This window comes from Poeciliopsis prolifica, unplaced genomic scaffold (genome assembly GCF_027474105.1).
Source record: "Poeciliopsis prolifica strain line A6 unplaced genomic scaffold, Auburn_PproV2 SCAFFOLD003, whole genome shotgun sequence".
Classification (NCBI taxonomy): domain Eukaryota; kingdom Metazoa; phylum Chordata; class Actinopteri; order Cyprinodontiformes; family Poeciliidae; genus Poeciliopsis; species Poeciliopsis prolifica.
Window position 1 is genome coordinate 3,693,421 of NW_026562378.1, and position 21,483 is coordinate 3,714,903.

The 21,483-nt window shown below is 39.9% G+C and overlaps 2 protein-coding genes across 2 annotated transcripts in view; one reads left to right on the forward strand and one right to left on the reverse strand.

Moving 5' to 3' along the window:
- Positions 1 to 21,483, forward strand: part of si:dkey-245f22.3 (uncharacterized protein LOC492819 homolog) — a 351,352-nt gene that overhangs the window by 303,188 nt on the left and 26,681 nt on the right. The gene's annotated exons all lie outside the window — the stretch shown is intronic.
- Positions 44 to 20,830, reverse strand: ccdc120b (coiled-coil domain containing 120b). The gene is made up of 11 exons (XM_055024963.1): positions 20,460 to 20,830; positions 10,163 to 10,306; positions 9,980 to 10,076; positions 9,438 to 9,568; positions 7,526 to 7,627; positions 7,308 to 7,428; positions 6,515 to 6,574; positions 6,252 to 6,405; positions 6,041 to 6,142; positions 4,394 to 5,431; positions 44 to 2,558 (listed from the first exon to the last, which is right to left on the reverse strand). Exons 3-11 carry the CDS (start codon positions 10,026 to 10,028, stop codon positions 2,462 to 2,464), a joined length of 1,854 nt encoding a protein of 617 aa, XP_054880938.1. The 5' UTR covers positions 10,029 to 10,076; positions 10,163 to 10,306; positions 20,460 to 20,830; the 3' UTR covers positions 44 to 2,461.

A 21,483-nucleotide genomic window follows, 5' to 3' on the forward strand; every position in this document is an offset into this window, starting at 1 on the left:
CTACCAAATGTCTAGGAGGAAATACTTCAGAGGAATATAGAGGTAATTTCAACATGACACTTTATTTAGTAGAACAAATGCAAAATCTCAAACGTACAGCAGAGAGCAAGTCTGTTAGGTCAAATGTCATAGGCCTGATTAGAAGGAGACGAGGGAAAGATAAAACAGCTGCATTTATATATTTTGAAAAAAAAAAGAAGAAAAAAAAAAGTCAAATTATATATCAACGCATCACACTGCTAGATAAAATGGTTTAAACACACACTGGCAATTCCTGCACCAAGAGCTACAGTAGATGGCTACAAAATGTTACAGGTTCATAAATATAATATAGTTTGAATACATTTTGCTTTAGCGCTAAATTCATAGCATTTATTTTGTATTTACAGAGTACATAATATGAAAAATACCTTTCTGACCCCCAGTGCACAGCAGTTTGGTCTTTGATTTCAGGTTTTTAATGAGCTGGGAGGGAGATTTGTGAAGCTGGAAACTTGAAACGCATCAGAAAACGTGGCACTCCACGGCGTGCTTCACTTTACGACAGTGGCAAAACATAGTCACACACTTAAATAATCACATTCAAATTAGTTCTACAATGGCAATGCTTCAAGTACATGAACCGACAACAAATAGAATAAAAACAAAAAGAAAGAAAAGTTATGCTACACCAAACAGCATTTCAGCTTTTTATGCCTCATGGCTTTTCTAAATGCTACAGAGTCTGATTAGAAAATGAATTATGATGCAACATAATAAAAATGTAAAATGAGGTCTTCTGTTAAACAACAAACAAAATGTATATAAAGCCCCAAGCACATGATTTATAGTCCCTACAAATACAGACCAGTTTTCATTTTATTTTACAGGATGTACCAGTGCGAGACCTGCTCACACCTTCGCCCAACGCTGCAGCAGCTCCGCTCACACAAAACCACCAATAATGCTCACTTGGGGGTGGAAGGCATGGTGAGGTTATTTCATACTGTAACGTTATAAGATTAGTTGGGAATAAAATGCCAGTGTGAAACTCCTCTCCATCTACACACCGACACCCGGGCCTCCAGCAGACGCTGAAAAGCCTCTTCAGCTTTGCCTCATAGCAAAACCTCACTGTCTCCTGGTGACCATTTAATGGGGAATTAAGGCTTCAGATGTTTATAAAGTGCTCTGCATGACACTCAAATCCAGCTGAATGTAGTTTCATTTGTTGTCCTACAGTCATGTGCTACAACCAAACAGCAGGTCTCACTCCAGCCCTGCGCTGCGTTTACCTGCAGCTGGTTTTAACTCGCCTGTTGAGGTCTTAACAGAGAAGGCTTCATTTATCACCCAGCACTTATCTGAGTCTAGAAAATAAAAAAAAGACAATCACATCAGTCTATTAACTAATTGAGGGACATCATCAACGGTTTCACTTTGATTATAACTTTTTACAGATTATTGTTAGCACATAAGTTAGCTGAAGTATTTGAACCAGCCTGATCACCGTAACGTTTCTATTGGGATTTGAACGTGACAGACCGATACAAAGTAGCGCATAAATCGAGTAGGAAAAATGATGCACGATTTTCTATATTTTACAGACAAAAAGCAGGGAAGTGAGGGGTGCGTTTGTATTCAGCTCCCCTTGAGTCAGTCACTTTTGCGCATAACTGTATGCCTCACTTCTCTAAACCGCCCTGAAAGCCATGCATGTTTTTCGTTTTCCTTCGTCTTTTTGCATCGGTGTATTTCGTCCAGTCTGACGTTTGTGGTTGTAACACGACAAGAGGCGGAAACGTTAATCTGCTACTAATACTTCAGCGAGGCAGTGTTTGTAAACACATTGGCACTTCCGCCTGAGCGTCATGTCACTACATTTCCTGCCTCCTCGTTCATTTACATAAAATACTTTTCTTAAAAAAAAGAGAGAAATGCTAGCGAGTGAATGGTAGATGAACTGTGAGGCATGTTTTCACTTTTTTTTTCATATATAGTTTAGAAAAGCAATCGTGTAGATATTTAGTTCAAATGGACTGAGACCATAGCTACTGTTTATCACATATTTGAGAAGCAATAAATTACCCTCTGTAATATAGCTGTTTTCATATCAGAATATACAAAATAGTTATTTAGAGATGTCTATATTCTGTAAAAAAGTATATCTTGGGAGATTTATTAGGACCAGACGCGGCGTTTACTAGTAAAAGATGTTTTGACAAGTCAGCACCAGTGCACATTCATACAGAAACACTGGGTTAGAAGTTTATACTGTTGGAATCAGACAGAACACAGGAAATTTTTCTGTTTTTTGCTTCTTTATCTTCTTTTTTAACTATATAGCCACACTTCAGTCTCATTCTGCTGAGGTCGCCATGTTTTGCTTTGCTACTGAGGTCACGTTGTATCCACTTGTAACTTTTAATTGAGTCCAGGTGAGGCTACGGTGTTTCTGCTGATGCGTTGCATCGTGTAGTTTTCAGACCAGGGTACCTGGGTCCGCACTCGGCTCTTTTGGGGTCGCCTCTTGCTTTTGTGGATCCGGAGTTTCCTGGTAGAGAGAAAACTCCATTGATCTGGAAGAAAAACACACACACACAATAAATTGAAGCCCACAAAGGCAGTGCGTTAAAACTTTCAAAAATATTTTTTTAAAAAGCACCTCGTTAGGGAGCTGCTTGGAGAAGCAGCGATCACTAGTCTGGAACAAACTCCCAGAAAACTGCAAAACTGCTGGGACACTGACTTCTTTTAAATCAAGGCTAAAAATCCACCTGCTTCGCGTTAGTTTTGATTCATAACAACTGAAATATTGATCATTATATATTACTTGATGTCCCTTTGCTTCATATTTTTGATGATGTCATTCGACAAAATTAAATGTTTATTGCGCAATCACAATTATGATGCAAAGTACTTTGATGTTTTGTTGCCACGTTTGAGTGTTTTTGATCATGAACAACCCATTTGGAATCATGCACCTTTATCAAATTTTGTACAGACTTTGACTAGGGCACTTCAAAATTATTGTTTTTCGGGGAACGATTCAGAGACAGATTTGTATGTGCTCTTCGATCAACGTCCTGTTGCATGACCCGGCTCTACTTGAGCTAAAGGTCACAAACTGGAAGCTAAATCTGATTGGTACTGTTTTTGAAAAAACAAACAAACAGAGAGACTAAATGTTAGCATAAGGCTTTAGGTGGGAAGTTTATGCTCATTCGAAAATGCCCCCATAAAATTAGGCACAGTTGTAAAAGTGAATGATGGATCTATTCACAGCGGATAAGGATAGAGGGACATGACCGTCCTCTGCTGGACAGCAGCTAAACAAATATGATCTATAAAAACATAAAGGTCAAAGAGAAAGATGCACACACAACATTTTCCTTTTTATGTAATCATCTCCCAAACAAACAAAACCTGCCAACTCCACCTCATTACGATGTCGTCAGTAGTTTGTGTCTTCTTTGTGTTATAACCTCCAGTCTTCTTTAAACAAAGTGTAAACTTTGTGAAGTCTGTTTATATTTCCACAAGCAAAGAAGACGAGCATAAATCACTCAGTGAAATTCACAAATGTGTTGCAGGTTTGTGACAAAACGCTCCCTGTTAAAACTCACGGTGACTTGTTGCATACTAAGGTTCAAAAATGTTTCATTGAGCTACATATAGCATCTGCATTTATTTCTGCCATTTAAATCTTCACTAAAGTAAAAAGCTATGCTTAATTCTAAAGCATTATACAGTTTGTATGTGTTTTTATTTTTTTTTATAAAAAATTTTATTACATGACAAATTAAAAGTATCCACCTCCTACATTTACCACCTCAGTATCACAGGACTACCGGCATTTTATGTCACAAATGTCTGACAGAAGATTTATAGGAAAAATCTGAGAAGGTTAAGAGTTTTGTTTTTTCCCCGCACACTTTTCTGACTTCACAATGTCAAAAATATCCCAGTCTAAAAATCCTAAATTCACACCTTTAACCACTAGAACTTTATAATTTTTTCTTGCAAATTTACAACTTTTGAATGTCAGAGTATCCAAAAAATCTTTCACGTTTTTTGGTGTAAATGTACTCTGGCTTTTTTTTTTTACAGTGCAGAATTGCGGCGATTGTAGATTAAAAGGACAAAAAGTCAGACATTGTCTTTTGTTGTTTATTCAGCATGACATAAATTCACATGCCTGACTGTTCATGATCCAGACTTTTCATGCTTCTGCTGTCTAATTTGTCTTCTTCTTTTAGCAGTGCATTGTAGTCAGACAATGTGTTGACTTTCCTTACAAACCACAAGCTAAATACTTTAGCTTGTTTTGATCTATTCATTTTACATAAATATGTATAAATTCTAGCTTTTGACATAGAATATTCCAGTCATGTAGAGGCATTTGTGTACTGACCGTCCATGCAGGGGGTGACCATGAAAGCTTGCTGACTGGGGTATTTGAGGCCTTTGTAGGTTGGCCGTTTCCCCTTGAAGGGACTGGGCCTGGTGCACCAGAGGATGGGGGTGCGAGAGTCGAGAGATGCCCGCTTCATGGCCCTTTGAGGCAGAAGGAGGGTAGCCGAAGGCGTTCCTCAAGTACCAGTCCCTCAGTCCCTCCAGGGCGAGAGCTTTATGAAGGCTTCTGGTCGAATCTTCTGGAGTGGGGAGAGAAAACTGCGGGGGCCTACGGCCAAAGGAGGGCCCAGTCAGCTCAGTCTGATATGGGAGTAGGTTGGGGATGGAGGATGTGGTGGTGCCAGTGACAGGAAGAGGAGACTCGTACGCCGAGAGCAAAATGCCGTCTTGTGAATGTTGCTGCAAAGGAATGAAAGGCCCACAAGATTTGGTCCTGGTGACCTTGACCCTCCGGAGCTCCGCCTGGGACCCTCTGAGGACCATGGGGCTGTAAGGACTTGCAGCACTGGGAAGGTTCACCTGGGAATGGGAGAAGCCGTTGGCATGTGGAGGCACTGCAGCAGTAGAGGAACGAGGAGAGGACATGTCTTGCCAAATTCGGCCAGTGGACTGGTACAACTGGTGCTGCACCTGCATCCTCTGCTGCTTTCCCCAGATGTAGTCCATCAGTAGTTCGTTGTAGCCTCCGCTGGCCCCTCTGCCGCCCACTGACAGACGCATTTTACTCTGCTCCACAGAGCCGTCGCCTTGGCTCTCTGGGCTGCCGAGCTGAATCTGCCGCAGTTTGCCATCGGTCAGGGTCTCGGAGCTCTTGTACGGTCCTCCCCGCTGAGGCATGCCGTTTCTGGGACCGGGCTCATCTGGCAGGCTGGAGCGATCCAGGAGGGCCTCAGAGCTGTTGCTGCGCCGCGCTCTGGAGCTGTAAGGGCAGCTCCTGCGATCAGAAGACGAGCCCTCCTGAGCCAGGGGAATCATGTACGGCACATCCAGGCTACCAGACCACTGCTTCAACCCATTACTACCCGATGCTTCAGACCTACAAGGGGATTAAACATAAGAACATAAACAATAACAAAGACAACTACAGATAAAGATAAGTGGACATTTTCTGTATTTTTTAAGTGAGCCATAACATGGCAACTAAATTTGATCAGCACAAAACTACAAGTGCATCAAACCAATTAAAAACATCTAAATATTAAAGATATGAAGAGCTGCTGTTTGTATAACAGGTGCTCCTCAACAAACAGTGTGACTGATTAAATGTCTTAGATTAGGGCTGTCCAAAATGTGGCACGGGGGCCATTTGTGGCCTTTAAAACAATTTTGTTCGGTCTCTGATCACATGTCTAAACGGTAAACAACTGATGGCCAAGAAAGATGTGGAAGTTGTTTTACTTTTAATAAGGCAACAGTCCGAAGCCATTCATTTCACATTTTGTGATTTACATATTTAAAAAAAAAAATCTGGTTCATTGTTGAGCAGGAAAAATAAAATAAAACAATCACAATAAAGTAATATTTGCATTTGTAATTGAATGAATCTTGAGGCCCACTAGTAGTTTAGATTTGTCAGTTTTGAGCCCAGGAGAAAAAGTTTGGAGACCGCTGTGAGAGAAAAGCCATCAGAGCCACGACTGGATACCTGACGTGAACGCTGATTGGAGCAGTTCGGGCCAACAGCGGAGTTGCTGGAACGCTTCTACCTTCAACATTAGAAGCACTTCTGGGTAAAGAGTGAGTTGGGCTGCAAAAGTCAACACAAACCTTGCATAACTTACACAATAGAGATTGTATCCTGTACGTCTAGAAGTGACTGAGGGACCAGGTATACAACTGAACCTCTAGACAATTACCTCACAGAGCTTGTGACCGAGTTGCGACGTGTCCTCATTTCATAGTAAATCTCAACAGGAGAGAGTTTCCTGCTGATTCTGTGGTCGGGGCTTCCCACGGTGAGCCGGGGCTGAGACAGGGAGCGCTGGTCAGCAGCAACGCTGGGTGAAGAGTCTATGAGGAGAAAAACGGCAGCAAGTAATGACCAACTGCAACATACACTAATGAATATTTAGGCAGAGTACAATATTCAGAGAAGAATATTTATGTACAGTCAACTCACCGTTGTCATGTGATGTTGAATCTGACATGGAGCTGGTGCTTTCTGACATTACAGTGTCCTCTAAAAGACAGAGAGGAGTTCAGGTCATGGGCTGATGAGTTAATTTAGTGATGTTTCATTGATTAACATTGTTGTTTGTATTTATTTCTTTCTCCTGCAGAGCTTGCAGATTAATTCCTCATGTTGAGCCACAAAAATCCAAGTCTTTCATTGGATTTATGTCACAGAGCAACAAAAAGAAGTGCTTAATTGTCCTCTGAATAAACATTACTCAGAGAGACCTAAATAAAAATCAGTATATGTACTTCAATATCAGTATAAATGCAGCTGTTCAGGCGTTTTTCGATTGGACTTTATTAGCCGCTCAGGTTCCTCTGGGAAATCCAGTTTCCAGCAGCAGAAGGAACAGATTAGCAAGAAATATAAGACAGCAAAATATAATAAGAACACAAATGGAAATTAATTAATGTAATATTTTTAGAGAAATTAAAGAACAAACAGCCTTATGAAGGCCAATATCTCAGTGCTCATCAATAACAGATAAAGGTAGCAGCCATAGACTGTAGAGGCAAAAAGAAATCAAGTCTCTACGTGTGCAAATGAAGTGTCACTCTTTCAGATTTTTATTTGCACAACAACTGAATACTAAGTAACCTTTACAACAATACATTACTTTGTCTTGGTCTATCACATAAAATTCAACAAATTGGTATGTTTGAATGTGAAAAGACTAGAAATACATTTGTATGGCACTTAAGGTTTCTTTTCATTTGGAAGAAACAATGTCTTTCACCTGTGTGACACCCCCTGTGGACCGTCCTCTTGCTGTTTAGGCCATTTCTGTCTGACTCAGAGTGTCTGCATAGAGCGCCGGTGAAGATCGCCTTCATCTGCTTTCTTTGGCCGGAGTCATCCTGAAGCCAGAAAACAGCCGTTCACATTATGACACAAGCACAAACAGTGCTTTACGCATTAGCTGGATCTCTATCGATATTCAGGGGGATGGCTCACCTCTGCCTTGGTGCTCGGCGCCAGGCCAGCTCTGCGCTGCACCAGTGGGGGTTTCTCCCCGACCTCCAGAGGGAAAGCACGCGGCAACTTCCCGGTCAGCTCCTACAGAGGACATTTAATAAAGACTCTTTACTTGTCTGAGAGATCCGACAGGAGTTCACTGCACATAAATCCTATGAATGGTGTTATGCACTAATTTTGCAACAAATCAATGGACACAACTGTGTATAAACTCCCATCTGTTGGCCCATTTGAGTCCAAAAACGGACGAAGTGAGATGGAGTGACTCCCTACACATCCAGCTGAAAATGAAGGGATGTGTTAAACAGCTGCAAAGAAAAGCTGAGGGCGCTGTGGCCTTATTAACATGTGCTGACAGGCTCTCAGGAGCAATTCATCTGCAGGTTTTTGTATTTGAGGAAACGGTGTGGCAAGTTGCTCCATCAGTCCGAGCTCAACGGTGGTGAAGCAAAGAGGGAGAAAATATGAAGGTAAACTGAGCGTGAATGTAAATGGACGGATGAAAGAGAACACCACTTCTCAGTCAACTGGAAGAATTAGGTCACTCTGTAAAATACTTTGTCAGTCAGAAATGTTTACACATGTTAATCTAATTTTTATGTCTGTGAAAAAGTTATTTTATTGTATTTAATAACTTAAAAAAGAGAGAAAAATGTTAGGACAGCCTGCCCAACGAGAGCCTGTTTTAAATTGTCCCAGAAATTATTGCGATAAATGAAGATTTTGCTATTTTGAGACCATTTTCAACTAATATAATAATGCAAGAACCCCCTCTCAAAGATCAATAAATTTTGATTTCCATTTAACACTGGGAGACATTTTAGGATATATTATCACAAGTCAGGCATTTTAAGTGTCCAAAATAAACAAACAACCTGAACAATAAATAAAGTGGGTTCTACAGTCTCAACAAAGCACAAATTTCCTTCAGATCATATATTAGGCTCAGACAGAAAAAACAGCCAAAAGAAAGTGCAAACTAACCACTTTATACTGATTGTCAAATGTTTTGCAGCATTTTTTAAAATGCTGCCTTTCCAATAACTTAAAGGGCAGCATCTCTAACTACACAAACAAGCATAAAAATGGATATTATCATGCTCATTTTAATCTCTTATGCGATTAATTGTCTTATTACTTATTGTGACAGGTTTATGTGTGGCCATCTACCACTTTCTGACACGTCTCCTCACTTTCAGCTTTGAGATGGGTTTCTGGGATTCTGGATGGTGAGTTGATCATAATCCCTCTCAAGTCATCGCTCTACAACAAACACAATTATCAATTCCTTTCACAATATACAAACCGAGCTGAAGGATAACAGGCGTTGTGCTCTTTCAGAATATGCACCAGGTGCACCAACCTGGCAAGACCGGTGTGTGTGAGGTGTGTGTAAGACAAGTGCGATTGCTGCAAAAAGCTTATTCAGTTCAGACATATGTTGTAGTCACAACTAATGCACTTGGTTCCTGATAAAGTGTGGCTGTGGTGAAATGAACCAGTCATATCTGGTCACTCGGTATGACTGGTTTGCACACAGTGCTTTGAAGGTCTCACAATGACAAACCTCCCTAAAAATGCTCAGTAATAATGTTACTAGTCGTGCACCTGAGCTGACATGCTAATGTTTAATTTCAGCCATTACTAGTGGGAGTAGAAGTGGGGATGTTATATTTCATTTAGCAGAAAATGTTAAAATGTCTTCAGTTTTAATTGTTCGGTTATATTAGTTTTATTTTTCAGCATCTTGGAAAAGCTGGTAATATCCAAAAGTCCAAGAGATAAATAAGCTGCAATGGGGTTTTTTTTTCACATGGTGAAAGGAAATATATATATTTTTTATCCTGATCTTCATTTGGTACGTCTGAAAACTGAAATGAAAGCTACTCACCGCTTCCTGCAAACACACTTGTTTAAGCTCTCCCACTCTGGCATTGAGGAGAGCCTCCAGGGTCTGCTTTCTCTCCTGCAGAGCTGCAATCCTCTCAGCCTGCAGTTTGCTGTCCTGGCAGCTTTGAACATCTGCAGGCCACAACACATGTAAAGCATCTTTAGATAGGAAACAACAGCAGCTTCACATTTAGAGCAAATGACTCAGGTTTATGCGTACAGTAGCTAAAAAAAAAAGAACCTGGTGCAACGAGTGTTTTTCACACTGTCTTTTTATTTTTATTTTTTTGCACCGTTTTGTTCTCAGATTTCTAGTTTTCTGATTAAAGTATCTTGCAGCTGTGCTGACACTGTGTGAACAAAAGGCGTTCACACAAGCAGATGTTTTTTCAGCTGACTGGTCCCATGAGAAAACTCATCAGAAGAAAGAAAAAAAAAACAAGCAACCAAATAAATTTCTCAGGCCATTTCAAGCTTGTCCCGACATGATGGGCTGTTTTTCCTCTTTGTTTTCTTACACAGTTAGACGACGCTGCTACTCACCAGGAGTCCCCAAACCCATGGATGTTATCAGATGTCCTTTGACCTCCATGCAAAGTAACTTTGGGGTCACAACTCACTCTCCCAGCAACGCCCTTACCTGGTTGAAGACGGATTAGAGATCGTTTGCATCAGAAAGGCACAGATAGAAATGTTTGCAAGTTTCAATCTTTCCTTCTGTCTGACCTTGCAGCCATCTGTGGTGTTAAGGTGTGGAGGTAGCAGCATTTTTTTCACCAAATTAGCAGTAGAAAAACATGGGCGGGGTCCGAATCGTGGGAGACACACAGGGAGGCGCAGCGCCTCGACTTAGATGGATAAAGTCAAATTCTGAGAGCGATAAAAGAAGAAATACACATTGATGTTAGAATATTATTTTAGAACAGCCGTTCTCTGCTGGTTTAGGTTTACAAAAAATAGGAATTTAAAAGTGAATCAAACCATATAGTGCAAGTGAAAAGGATAAAGGAAACTGATGGTAAGAGTTGCAACAATTCACAGATACAATAACTTTAGATATAACATTTTTCACTTTGTCACATTCCAACCATAAACTCTAGTATTTTATTGGGCTTTTATGAAATAGACAAACACAAGGTAGGGCACAATTGTAAAGTTATAATATCAAGGTGTTTATGTTTTTAAAAATAAAACATGGGAATATTTAAATTGCACATTTATTAAAGCACAGAGACAACAACTGTAGGCTTGTTTCGTTACACATACAATGGGCTTAATTGTTGAATTAAAGGGGTTGAAAAAATGCATCACACACTTTTCAGTCATATTAAATCCAAATAGAAACATCTGCAATTCTAAAGTGAACTCAAATCCAGTTTTGAGTGTTACTTTAACATGCATGTGGGAGATTCACTCTAAAATTAGCACTCTACTACAATTAGCAACTAATTAATTTGCAAAAAGATGGGAAATGAGACACGATAAGTAACATTAATAATGTATGGACTGAATTAGAGGAGGAGAAATTTATTCTCTTAATAGTTTCTCCATGACTTGATTAAAGCAAAGTGAGGAGAAGAGCAAGAGGAACGGAAGCTAAAGGACTGAAACCTGGTTAGTGGAATTGGTAAGAAAAGTAGGAAATCAATTATATCTCTTCCTGTCTTGACTTCCAACTTCCAAATTTAGGATTTTTCACCACTGAGACAGATAATTCTGAAAATATTTCAATCCAGAAATACACCCAAACCTTTTAAAAGTATTGTTTTCACTGAACTGAGGCAGGTATTGTTTTGTTTCCATGTAGCCTATGTGCCAAATGCACAAAGCTCCATTTCTAATATCCAACAGAGACCTGATATCCAAAAATAGTCACAGCGTTTTCTGCCAAAACCTCCTTACTCATCGCTGCTCTCAGATCGCTGCCATAAACAATCACCCTTCTGTCTCTTTGCCAGTTGCTTAAATCATAAAAAGACTTCCGGCAGCCCACAAATCCACACGGAGGGCTCTTAAGGCCCGGCGCACAATTGCCATGGCTGAGGCCGCTTCAGCCGGCGCTGCGTCTTTGAAACAGACACATTTATCTGCCAGTTAGTTAGACCAGCCACCTTCAAAGCTCTGCTCATAATCAACCGGCTACTTCCTCGTTTTCTGTGAAAACAGACACTAGATGCTTCAAAAGTTTGTGTTGGCTTCTGTCCTGAAAGTGAACCGGTAGCTAGTGTGAAAGCCTCCGCCCCTCTCCACCAAAGCATGCCTGACCTCCCTTTGACAGACAAGTGGGAGCCTTTCACAAAAAACATGTGGCAGACTTACGACTGCTGCCTGGACAAAAGCTCGTCACATGAATCCCGTTAGACCAAGTGGAGTCTATGATGATCGGATTTTCACTGCTAATCTAATGGACTGAGAGGAAGTTTTGTTTTTTGGGAGGTTTTCTTTACCTGAGATAAACAATACACTGTCACAACTGAAGGGCGGCCAAGTGGAAGAACCACAGAGAGAAGCGGTTGAGAAAACAAGAGGGAAACATTTGGTATTCATCTAGGCAGCTGAACGTGGGAGCCAAAAGGTTGCCATGCCTCTTAAGAATTGCTCTGTTGTGCCACAGAAACATTTGCTCAGACATTTGGTGCCTTTTCTCAATAAAGATGTTCCCACCATCTTGACCAAAAACAAATATTTCACTCTCGCAGCTTTGCTTGTGTTACTTAATCCTTTGACATACAAAGAAAAAGAAAAACAACACCACATTGTTCCTGTCGGTAAATGAACCAGTAGATCCAGGAGCACAATTTTCACTTTAACTTTACAGTTTATGTTCACCAGATCTGCTGGATAACGGTGGATGATTTTAACAAGGTTTCACAAGTAAATATCGTGCAGCTTTTTCCACTTTGTGGCAACATACGACTACTAAATCCATTTTGTTGGGATTTTATGTGACAGACCAACACAAACGATTTGGGAAGTGGAAGGAAAACGACTTATGTGTAAAAAAATAAATAAATTATGAAGGCATCTTTTTGGTGTCAGTTAGGTAAAAACAAGCGGATGCACTTTATCTAGAAGTAAAATAGCAAATAACACAACTATTTGCCACACTTTCCTTCGTGAAAGAACACTGAAATATTATGATTTTCCTTTCAGTACACATTTATTATATAAGGTCTATGGTGGGTTATACATTAAGAGGAGACATAAAAAATAGAGTATATCCCAAAAGAACAAAAACAAAGTGTGTGTTTGTGGAGTGGATTTATGGACTGGTTGTTGGATGAAACAATATAAAGACTATAAAGACAAAACTCAGATTAAAATATGACATCAAAAGTCATTTTAAATGTTTCTATGTTGGAGGATGTAAGCTGGTAGTAGTGAAAGAAAGACTTTGTTCTTATAAGTTTTTGGAAATGGACGGGGTGTGTTAGCTCTCTGTTGTAAAAGAAATTGTTCTGGGTTTCTTACTTATTATTGTTCTATATTTTATATGTGCAAATATTTGTTTCTCAAATAAAGAATAGTGTGTAAAAAGTAAAATCTAATAAAAGGGAGACAGTAAGTTTATACTTCTAAAAAAAAGAACTATAAAAAAAACATATTATGACATTTGAATTGTGAAGAGCAGATACATTTTGTTGGATGATAAATTGTCCCAGAAGTTAATGTGATAAAACAATAATACTGTTATTTTGATACCATCAACTAGAAGACATAATTATTCCAAATAAATAAAAAAAACAACAAATAAAATGAATTGTTAAAGTCTGTAAACAAAATTGTACTTCATAAAAATAGGAAGTTGAGACCAAAGCACCAGACTGAAGATTCTACATTCGTTCTAATTCCTTTTCTGGTTTGCAATAATATGAATCTCTCTGCATAATAATCTAAAAATTAATCTAAGATTGATGTAAATAGAGAACACTCTAATGTTTCTAAAATATAATAATAAAGAGTGACTAATAAACTAGAGTCTCTGGATTCCAAGTTTGTTCTAATTCCTTTTCTGGGTAAAAAGTGAGTACTCCACAGTTTCTAACAAAATAAAATAAAAAAGAGGAAAGGACACATTAGGGCAGATGGCAACATTCAGACAAAACAAAGGGCAAAACAAAGACATGAGTGAAGGCGGTGACATCACAGGGCCATGAAACCACGTTGCTCAGCCTCCCGGCAGAAGTTCGATAAGATGTTGTTGTCAATGAATGTCCTTGGGAGCGCTCAGCTTCACAGCTGCATGGATAACAGGAGGTGGGAAGGAGCGTTATGTTTACATCTTCAAGAAGATTGTAAATCTGCAGCCCTTCCAAGGCAACACAAGGAAAGCCAATTCAGACACAGAATGTCTCCGGTCGGGTAGATAATAAATTTCAATCTTCCCTAAAGTCTCTCCGATACATCTCAGTTCCCAATTATCTAAATTAGTTTGGTCGTTCCACTGAGCCAAAACTAGCAAATTCTCCAAGATCGATTCCATCCAGTTAGTGAGTTTTTGAGACCTCAGCTGAGCTGGGAGTCTCAGCAAGACTCACATCCAACTCGGCATTTCTGTCCACACCAACAGTCTGAGTGTTTGCTACTTTGGCCAAGTCCATCACAAAATTGTCAATAAGCCAGGTGTCCGCAAGCTCCAAACAGCAGAAATCCTGTTATCATGAATAAATCCAGGGTGAATCCCCTCCGGGTGTGTCCCCGCTGGACAAGAGGACTCTCCTGTGCCCAGTCTTCTCGTGGAGAAAATTTGATCAATTGCACTGAGAGACCGGTTGACCAGATCCATAATTCGTAGATTTGGAGGATGTGCAAAGAAAGGCTCCAAAAATAAAGAAAAAGAAAAAAAATGTCCGTCTTCACTGAGAGCAAGAGAGAGAGAGAAAAAAAATTGAATTCATCTTGTGATTAAATGGTTATTATTTTTTATTGTGACCGGCCTATTTGTGAATGTTTAAATAATCTAAACTAAGTTTCTAATGGTTTATCTTTGAACTGTGAAGCAACTCAAAAGGTCTGAGACCTTTTTCATGGTGGTATTCGTCTCACGAGGACAACATCTTCAACGCTGGTCGTCTGTCCAGCAAAATAAGCGTTTTTATTCCAACTGAGCTCCTGGTTTCTCTAATTAAATTACTGGAGTCTGCATGGGTCTGGTGTGTGTAACGAGTATCAGATGAGATAAGTTGGCTTTGAACAATACAGTCAGTGTTTGCTGCACTTCAGTGGATAATTATAATAGCCTGGTTGTAGCTCAGCGTTGTGCGTTTATGAGGTTTTGGAGAAGCGGTGGTTTGCACACAAAAACAGGCCGAACAAAGAGGACGACCAGGTTTAAACCTTTGATCATTACGACGTCTAAAGTACAGGGCACCTGACTGCTAAATGTTCAAAAACATCTGGCTTGCAGATGTGGGCAGGTACAAAGGAAGCAGATTCCAGAGGGATGCTGGTGGGATGGTGGAGAATCAGATAAAGACTCGGAGAGCAGCATCAAAGAAAGGATTACATTAAAGCACCAACACAAGAGACCCGAGCATCAGATCATCAAACGCGTGTTGACTTTGCATGTGTAGAGCTTTAGACGGCACCCAGGAGGACTTGTTAGCTAAACATGGGCTGAGAACTACTCTGGTACAGGTCACAACACTGGAGAGGCCCGAATGTCATGTCTTCATCTTCATCGACACAAGAGATAATAACGTTCACAGTAAGATTAACTCTTTGACTCATCCGGATTTATACGCAGCTTTTATCCCTGCATGATTCCAATCGTTCTGTTTCGCTGCTTTGTGTTTTCATCTCGCTTACATTTTATTTATAGAGCACGTTTCATACGGGCAAATACGTCCCGACAACAATCAGCAATCACATCAAAAAATGCCAACCAGGAAGTAAAATTATTAGGCAACGAGAATAGAAAGTGTCATTAACTGAGGGCACACTATCGTAATCAACAAAAAAACAAAAAAAATGACATTCATTGAAATGCTTGAAATTGCAGTTTAGCGTCTATTTTCAGTCATTACATGATAGTCCTAATGCAAGTTGTTTATGAAAGACCTCTCATCCAAAAGGATCCATTAGTTCAGAACCGGGAAAAAACATTTAGATGGGAACTGAATCGTCTCCAAGAAACAATAGAAATTAATTTACCATATGTTATGAAGTTGCAGAAAATTCACATTAAGAACAAATTAAAAATGCAAAAGAAAACAAGAGGTCTGAAATCTGAAAGAAAAAAGTTAATAAAGGTGGAAAATTACATTACATTCTGTAGGAAGTCTGTTTTTCTTCCTACAGCAGGTGTAGAAATCAAAACACTCATAGCTTGTATGTTTTAAATTCTTCACCTTCCTGAGATCTTAACCAGTTGTGTGGAGCCACCATTAAAAATTCATTGCTGAAGAGTTTGACCTCCAAGAAATCCACATGTGTTTTTTACAACAGTAACTCGTTGCTGAGCAGCTGACGTATAAAAGAGCAGCTGGAAGCGTTCGTCCAGCTCGCCGTGGACAGGTGAGGCTGACACCCGCATGTTGACTGTTGGTGTTGACGCAGCTGCTGCTGTTGTCAACTTACTCATGGTGCACGCCCCCCGCTGTGCCGCCCGCCTCGGGGCCGGGCTACAAGTCGGCACCTCCAGTTGGATTAGAGCGAGGATCACAGCTTAGAGTTTATATAGAGCCTGTCTCTTTAAAATGATCATGACAAAGATTGTCATGGTCTGATGATGTTGGAAAAAAAAAATTCCCAAGGAAAGTAAAATCACGTGTGAATAAGCTAGTTCCCACGATAAGTCATTAGAAATCATTTAAGGGACGGATGTAAACATTTTTATTGTAATTCAGCTCTGGCATCATAATCTGTGTCTTATTCAGACGTTGGCGCAACAAGCTGCCTGGGAACAGCTATGAATGTTGGGGTTTGGGGATGTTGGGTCGGCAATGGATTCAACATGTGTGAGTGACTGTCACAATAAACCAATTAATCGCACAATAAATTAAAAGAAACTATTTTCATTTGCTTGATTTATTGTTTCTCTTTTCTCTCATTTTACCAAAAACTTCATGATAAAAATCTTCAGTCTGATGTTTTGGTCTCAACTAATTCTTGTTTTGAATGATAAATTATGAAAACCTGGAAATAAAATTATTTCATTTGGTGTTTCTTTAGTTTTTTTTTTTTTTTTTTTTTTGGATATTCCAAATATCTTCCAGTTCCAGTGTTTAAATGTTCATTAGAATTTAAAGTTTATTGATCTTTGAAAATGTGTTCTTACAATTTTATGCAATTATTACTATTACATTACTTGAAAATGTTCTCAAAACAACATTGTTATCGTTTGTCGCAATAAGTTCTGGGATAATTTATTGTTCAACAAAACTGTTATTATGACAGGTCTACGAGTGACACACAACATTTGCACATTGTGCAAAAGAAACCAACAAAAAAACATCATCCTCCAACTACTTCCTGTCTTCTTTGTCGTTTTCACCAGTAGTAACATCCGAAAACGTAATCTGAAAACATGATTTTTTTATCTTTATTGTCATATTTCAATTAAGCCAGTTTATTTTCATGATTTCAAGTTGCACAATTTTATCATTAATGGAAACACAGTTACAGGGTTACACCAAGTGTCGTCTGGCCTCCAAGCCTCTGTCTGTGTGACTGCAGTCAGCTCAGTCAGTGTGGAGGTTTTACCCCCACCTGAGCGACCCCAACCAAAGGAACTGTGCGAAAGTTTACGGGAGGTCAGGTGACCCCCACCAACCCCTGATTACAAAGCAATCTCCAGCTGTGCGATGTGTATCCACTATATACTGATCCATAAACACACCAAGCTGCACAAAGAAGCCTCACACTGACCAATCACGTCGGTGTATTATTCCCCCTTCACTGGCCTTGAGTCACCTTTGCTCCCACCATGGGCAAAACACAGACCTGCTGATTGCGATCCACCTGGAGTCTGCAATGATAGGCTGGGGGGAGAGAAGGGGAGTACCAATAAAGAAAGGAATGTGCTTCTGTAGTCCAAGGGGATTATTTCCATACGTTTCCCCCCCTCTGCTCTACACACCTGGAGGGATTCCTGCATGTACTCCAAAGAGTGTTTCTACTCTCTGTAATCCGCTTTGTTGATTTTGGAAGCAGCTCAGCGCTTTGTTTCAGTCAGATTTATGAAGGCAGGCCGGCCCTGCAGTCAGAGGCTTTACTTACACGCACATACAGTAGCTTCTCTGATCTGATTTCATTTTTCACTTTTGTGCTTCTTTTTTTTTTTTTGTGCTTATGCGATTTAAAGACAAAGTGGGTTATCTTGTGGCTAACAAGACCACCACTTGATAAGGTCTGGGACTTGATTTCTCCCCAAGGGTGTTTTCATGTTAAATCTGTGCAGATGTTTAAGTAGATCCATGTCAAGAGAGAGCGGAGGAGTTTTACTAAACCAGTTGCTATGGTTATAGAAAAAAAAATTAAAAAGATAAGAAGAGCAGAAATAAAAATGGATCAAAATGACAAACAGGATAAAAAAAAACCTCTGTGTTGCCACTAGAGGTGAATCTAGGGCCGAATTTACATTGATGTGGAGCCCTGGGCTGAAACTCGTTCTGTCCTCTAAATATTACTATTGCTAATGCTAATGATGCTAACTGCAGTACATTTATATGTTCTATATATAACCAGTTATGAACTGATACCAACTGATTAGGTTAATGCATCCCTTGACTAATAGCACCATGTTGTTTCCCCCTCCAAAAAAACCCTGTAATTTTTCAAATACTTTGGGATTGTTTATATGCACAAAACAGCCCAGATATTATAACAACTCACCTGGTATTAGTCTATTACACATAATCACACAATGTTCGCAAACATGCATTCATAAAAAAAAAAAAAATCTGTGAGCACCCCAAATAAACTGTAGCCCTGGGTTACCGCCACTTTAAGCCCTTTCTAAGGTCCAAAGCCCTTTCACTGCCCAAGGGATTTCTTGGGCAGGTTGCACCAAGAAATCACTAAATACACCAATCCAAGTACCACTTAACTGCGCTGACAACACTCTTCCATGTTGAAGTTACAGAGGGAACTCTGTAACAGTTAGACCCATTTACTGTTTTCAGAAAAAATTTGATGTTTAATATGCTCCTATTAGCTCAAGAGCTAATAGAGAAAAAAAATCCTTCAGGCAAAACAGAGACTTTTGTAAACTTTAGTAAAAATTAATAAAAGATTAAGCTGCTCTCCTTTATCCATGTGATGACTTCAATTCTAACAGGAAATTCAGGGAAGGAATAGTTTATAATGCTACTGGGCATACACACCTGATAATTTCCCTCACAGATAAAATAAGGTGCTAAAACCTGTTTAAAGCGTAATTTCCAAAATCGCATCTTTGCTTTGAACTATTAAATCCTGTGATGTCATTAGGCTCTTCAATAACTGAATGAATGATTCAATGATATGTTAAATAAGGATTAATACATTCATATATTAAGCTAACTATTGTTATTTTGAAGTTACTTTGAAGGGATAAAGCTGAGTACCTACAGTGCTACATTCTGAACAGTGAAATAGAAGCTTTTTTTTTCTTTACTCATTATCATTTTGTACAGCCTCATCTGTCCCAGACAGCGGCGCCGATTGCTTCGGCTCTGTGACGCTGGCTTGTGACATAACAGTTTCATTAACGTGTAACGTAACATATAAATTAGATCCATTTTCAATTCATCCAGAAAGCAGAAATATTAGTTATAGTTTCTCATACATAAGAATCAGGCCAAAATCTGATATGAGGGGAACAAAATCTCTGATTAGCACAGATATGACTAATAATTCACTCTCAGTTGATTTTTACATTTAAAAACACATGCAGGGAGTACTAACATGAAGTGGCATGACTTCACGTTTGAGGTGATCAAGCAAAAATCAAAATCAAAAACTGTATGTCCAGACAAATTATTTCATTTGAAACAGCTTAAACATTTTATGTGTCCAAGATACTTAATGCACATAAAATAACACGCACTGAATTTTGCAGACTGAAGTTTTTGACCATGAATCAAATAATCAGACTTAGTTTGTTCTTGAAAACATTTCTTTACAGAAACGCAAGTCAAGCACTTAAAAATGATATAAGTTTCGACCATGTACCACTGCAACACCCATAATATCAGATATTTACTGAAGACGGATCTGGACAAGATTCCACTATGTTTACCACAAAACAGAGGCAACAATCCCCCTTCAGCTCAAAATAAAACCAGATTTAAGTTCTTAAAGCAAAGGTAAAAGCAGACTACCCTGGAGGCACTGACTGACCAACAACTTCTCCTGGATCTGCTTTTCCACATCCCCGCAGGCCTCCAGGTTCAGGAATCTGTTAATAACAGGACTTAACGAGTCTGCATGGGAACAGGCAGCGCTCATGGAGGTGGAAACGGCGAAACATGTGAGAGACAGCCGAGTCGGGATCCTGCCCGAGAATGCAGCAACAGGGGGAAGTTGTATTCCCAGAAAGCCTGACACAGATCTGTACTCCTCCTGTGGCACCTGATTATATTCATGTACAGGGACGCGCATTTCCTTCTTTCAATGTATTGGCGCCCGCCACGGGGAAAAAAAACAAAACAGAGCGCTCGCTTGCACCCAGATGAAAAAAAAAACATATTTGGCCTTATTCCATGCAGTCCTTGCATTTAATGCGCAGACGTGTCGCTCAGCACACAGCATGCCCCTCGTTAAAGCCCGGCTTGTCAGGCTGCAGCTTCCCCGCATTGAGACAGCAGCTCTTAATGAGCCACCCAGGACTAATTCATTCAAGCAATAACATTTCGCAGGTGTGTCTTTCGGTCTGAAAACAGGGGCTCCGCATATTTGTTTATTTGGATTTTTTTCATTTAACCCCATAAACACTTCTGTTGACGTCGACTTAAGATGTTAATGTGTCACATAAAAGCAGTGCTGACGAAGATACCCCTCGTCCGCCCAGTCGGGAGGAGAGAGACATCTTGGAGCTTACCAGAGAGCATGACCGATGCCTTCGAAGGTCTTCGTGGTCCTCCGTAGCAAAAACCCAGCGGGGCAGAAACATTCCCGCGGCAGACCACAAGACAGAAATAAAATAAAATCCCCTTCGGTGGAAAAACAAAGATACAATTATCAAAAAAAGAGGAAAAAAAGGGGGGGTTGGAAATTCGTCGCGCGCCTTTTAAAGATAAAAAGCCCTCCGTTCACGGCGGCTCCGCGTGCCAATTGTAATTCACCAGCAGCCTCGCGACCTCCGCTGCGTCGGAGCCGCGCGCATCTCAGTGAGCGCCGTCTCTTCTCCGCGAGAAGAAAGCGCCCCCTTCTCCACCGAGGTACGGAGGAGCCGCTGGTCTCGCGGCCAGCTGGGACGCTGCTGTCACAGCGCGCAGGCCCCTCCCAGATGTTCCCTACATCCCGGTGACACTAATGTCACCCAGTGGAGACGGAAAAGCAGGAAGAGCGAATTGAAGAGATTTTCCTGCTTTCCCTTCTTAGTTCAAGTGACATTAAATGTGTGTTAAACTTAAATACATTGTTGCTAGAAATAGTTATTACATAGCCTATTCTAAAAGTAAAATTGTATTATTTTTTTTACATATTTACATCATGAGCATTGCTACTTTGAAAAAGTAACTGAGTCACATTAAAAGTAGCTCTTTCAGTTACTTCCAGCAGCTGCTAACGATAATGCTCCACCGCCTGAGAAAATCACATTGATCTTTGCCAAAACTCAACTGCAAGTGATTTTGTAATTTATTTCCACTTATATGCTTGAACTGAAGGGGAGATTGTTTAATGGTTACAATAGTACAAAAAAAAAAAAACGTTAGTAATTTTTGCGTGTTTTTGTGTGTCCCTATATTATCTGGAAAACTATAAATGGGATTTTACTCTCATTTACTGAAAAAAGTGGTCCGACTTCAGCAACTAAGAGCATGTACCCTATTATTGACATTTCTGGTCATGAGACAGTATGAGGTGGCCAGCATGGCTCTGCAGACAAACAGTTTTTCTTA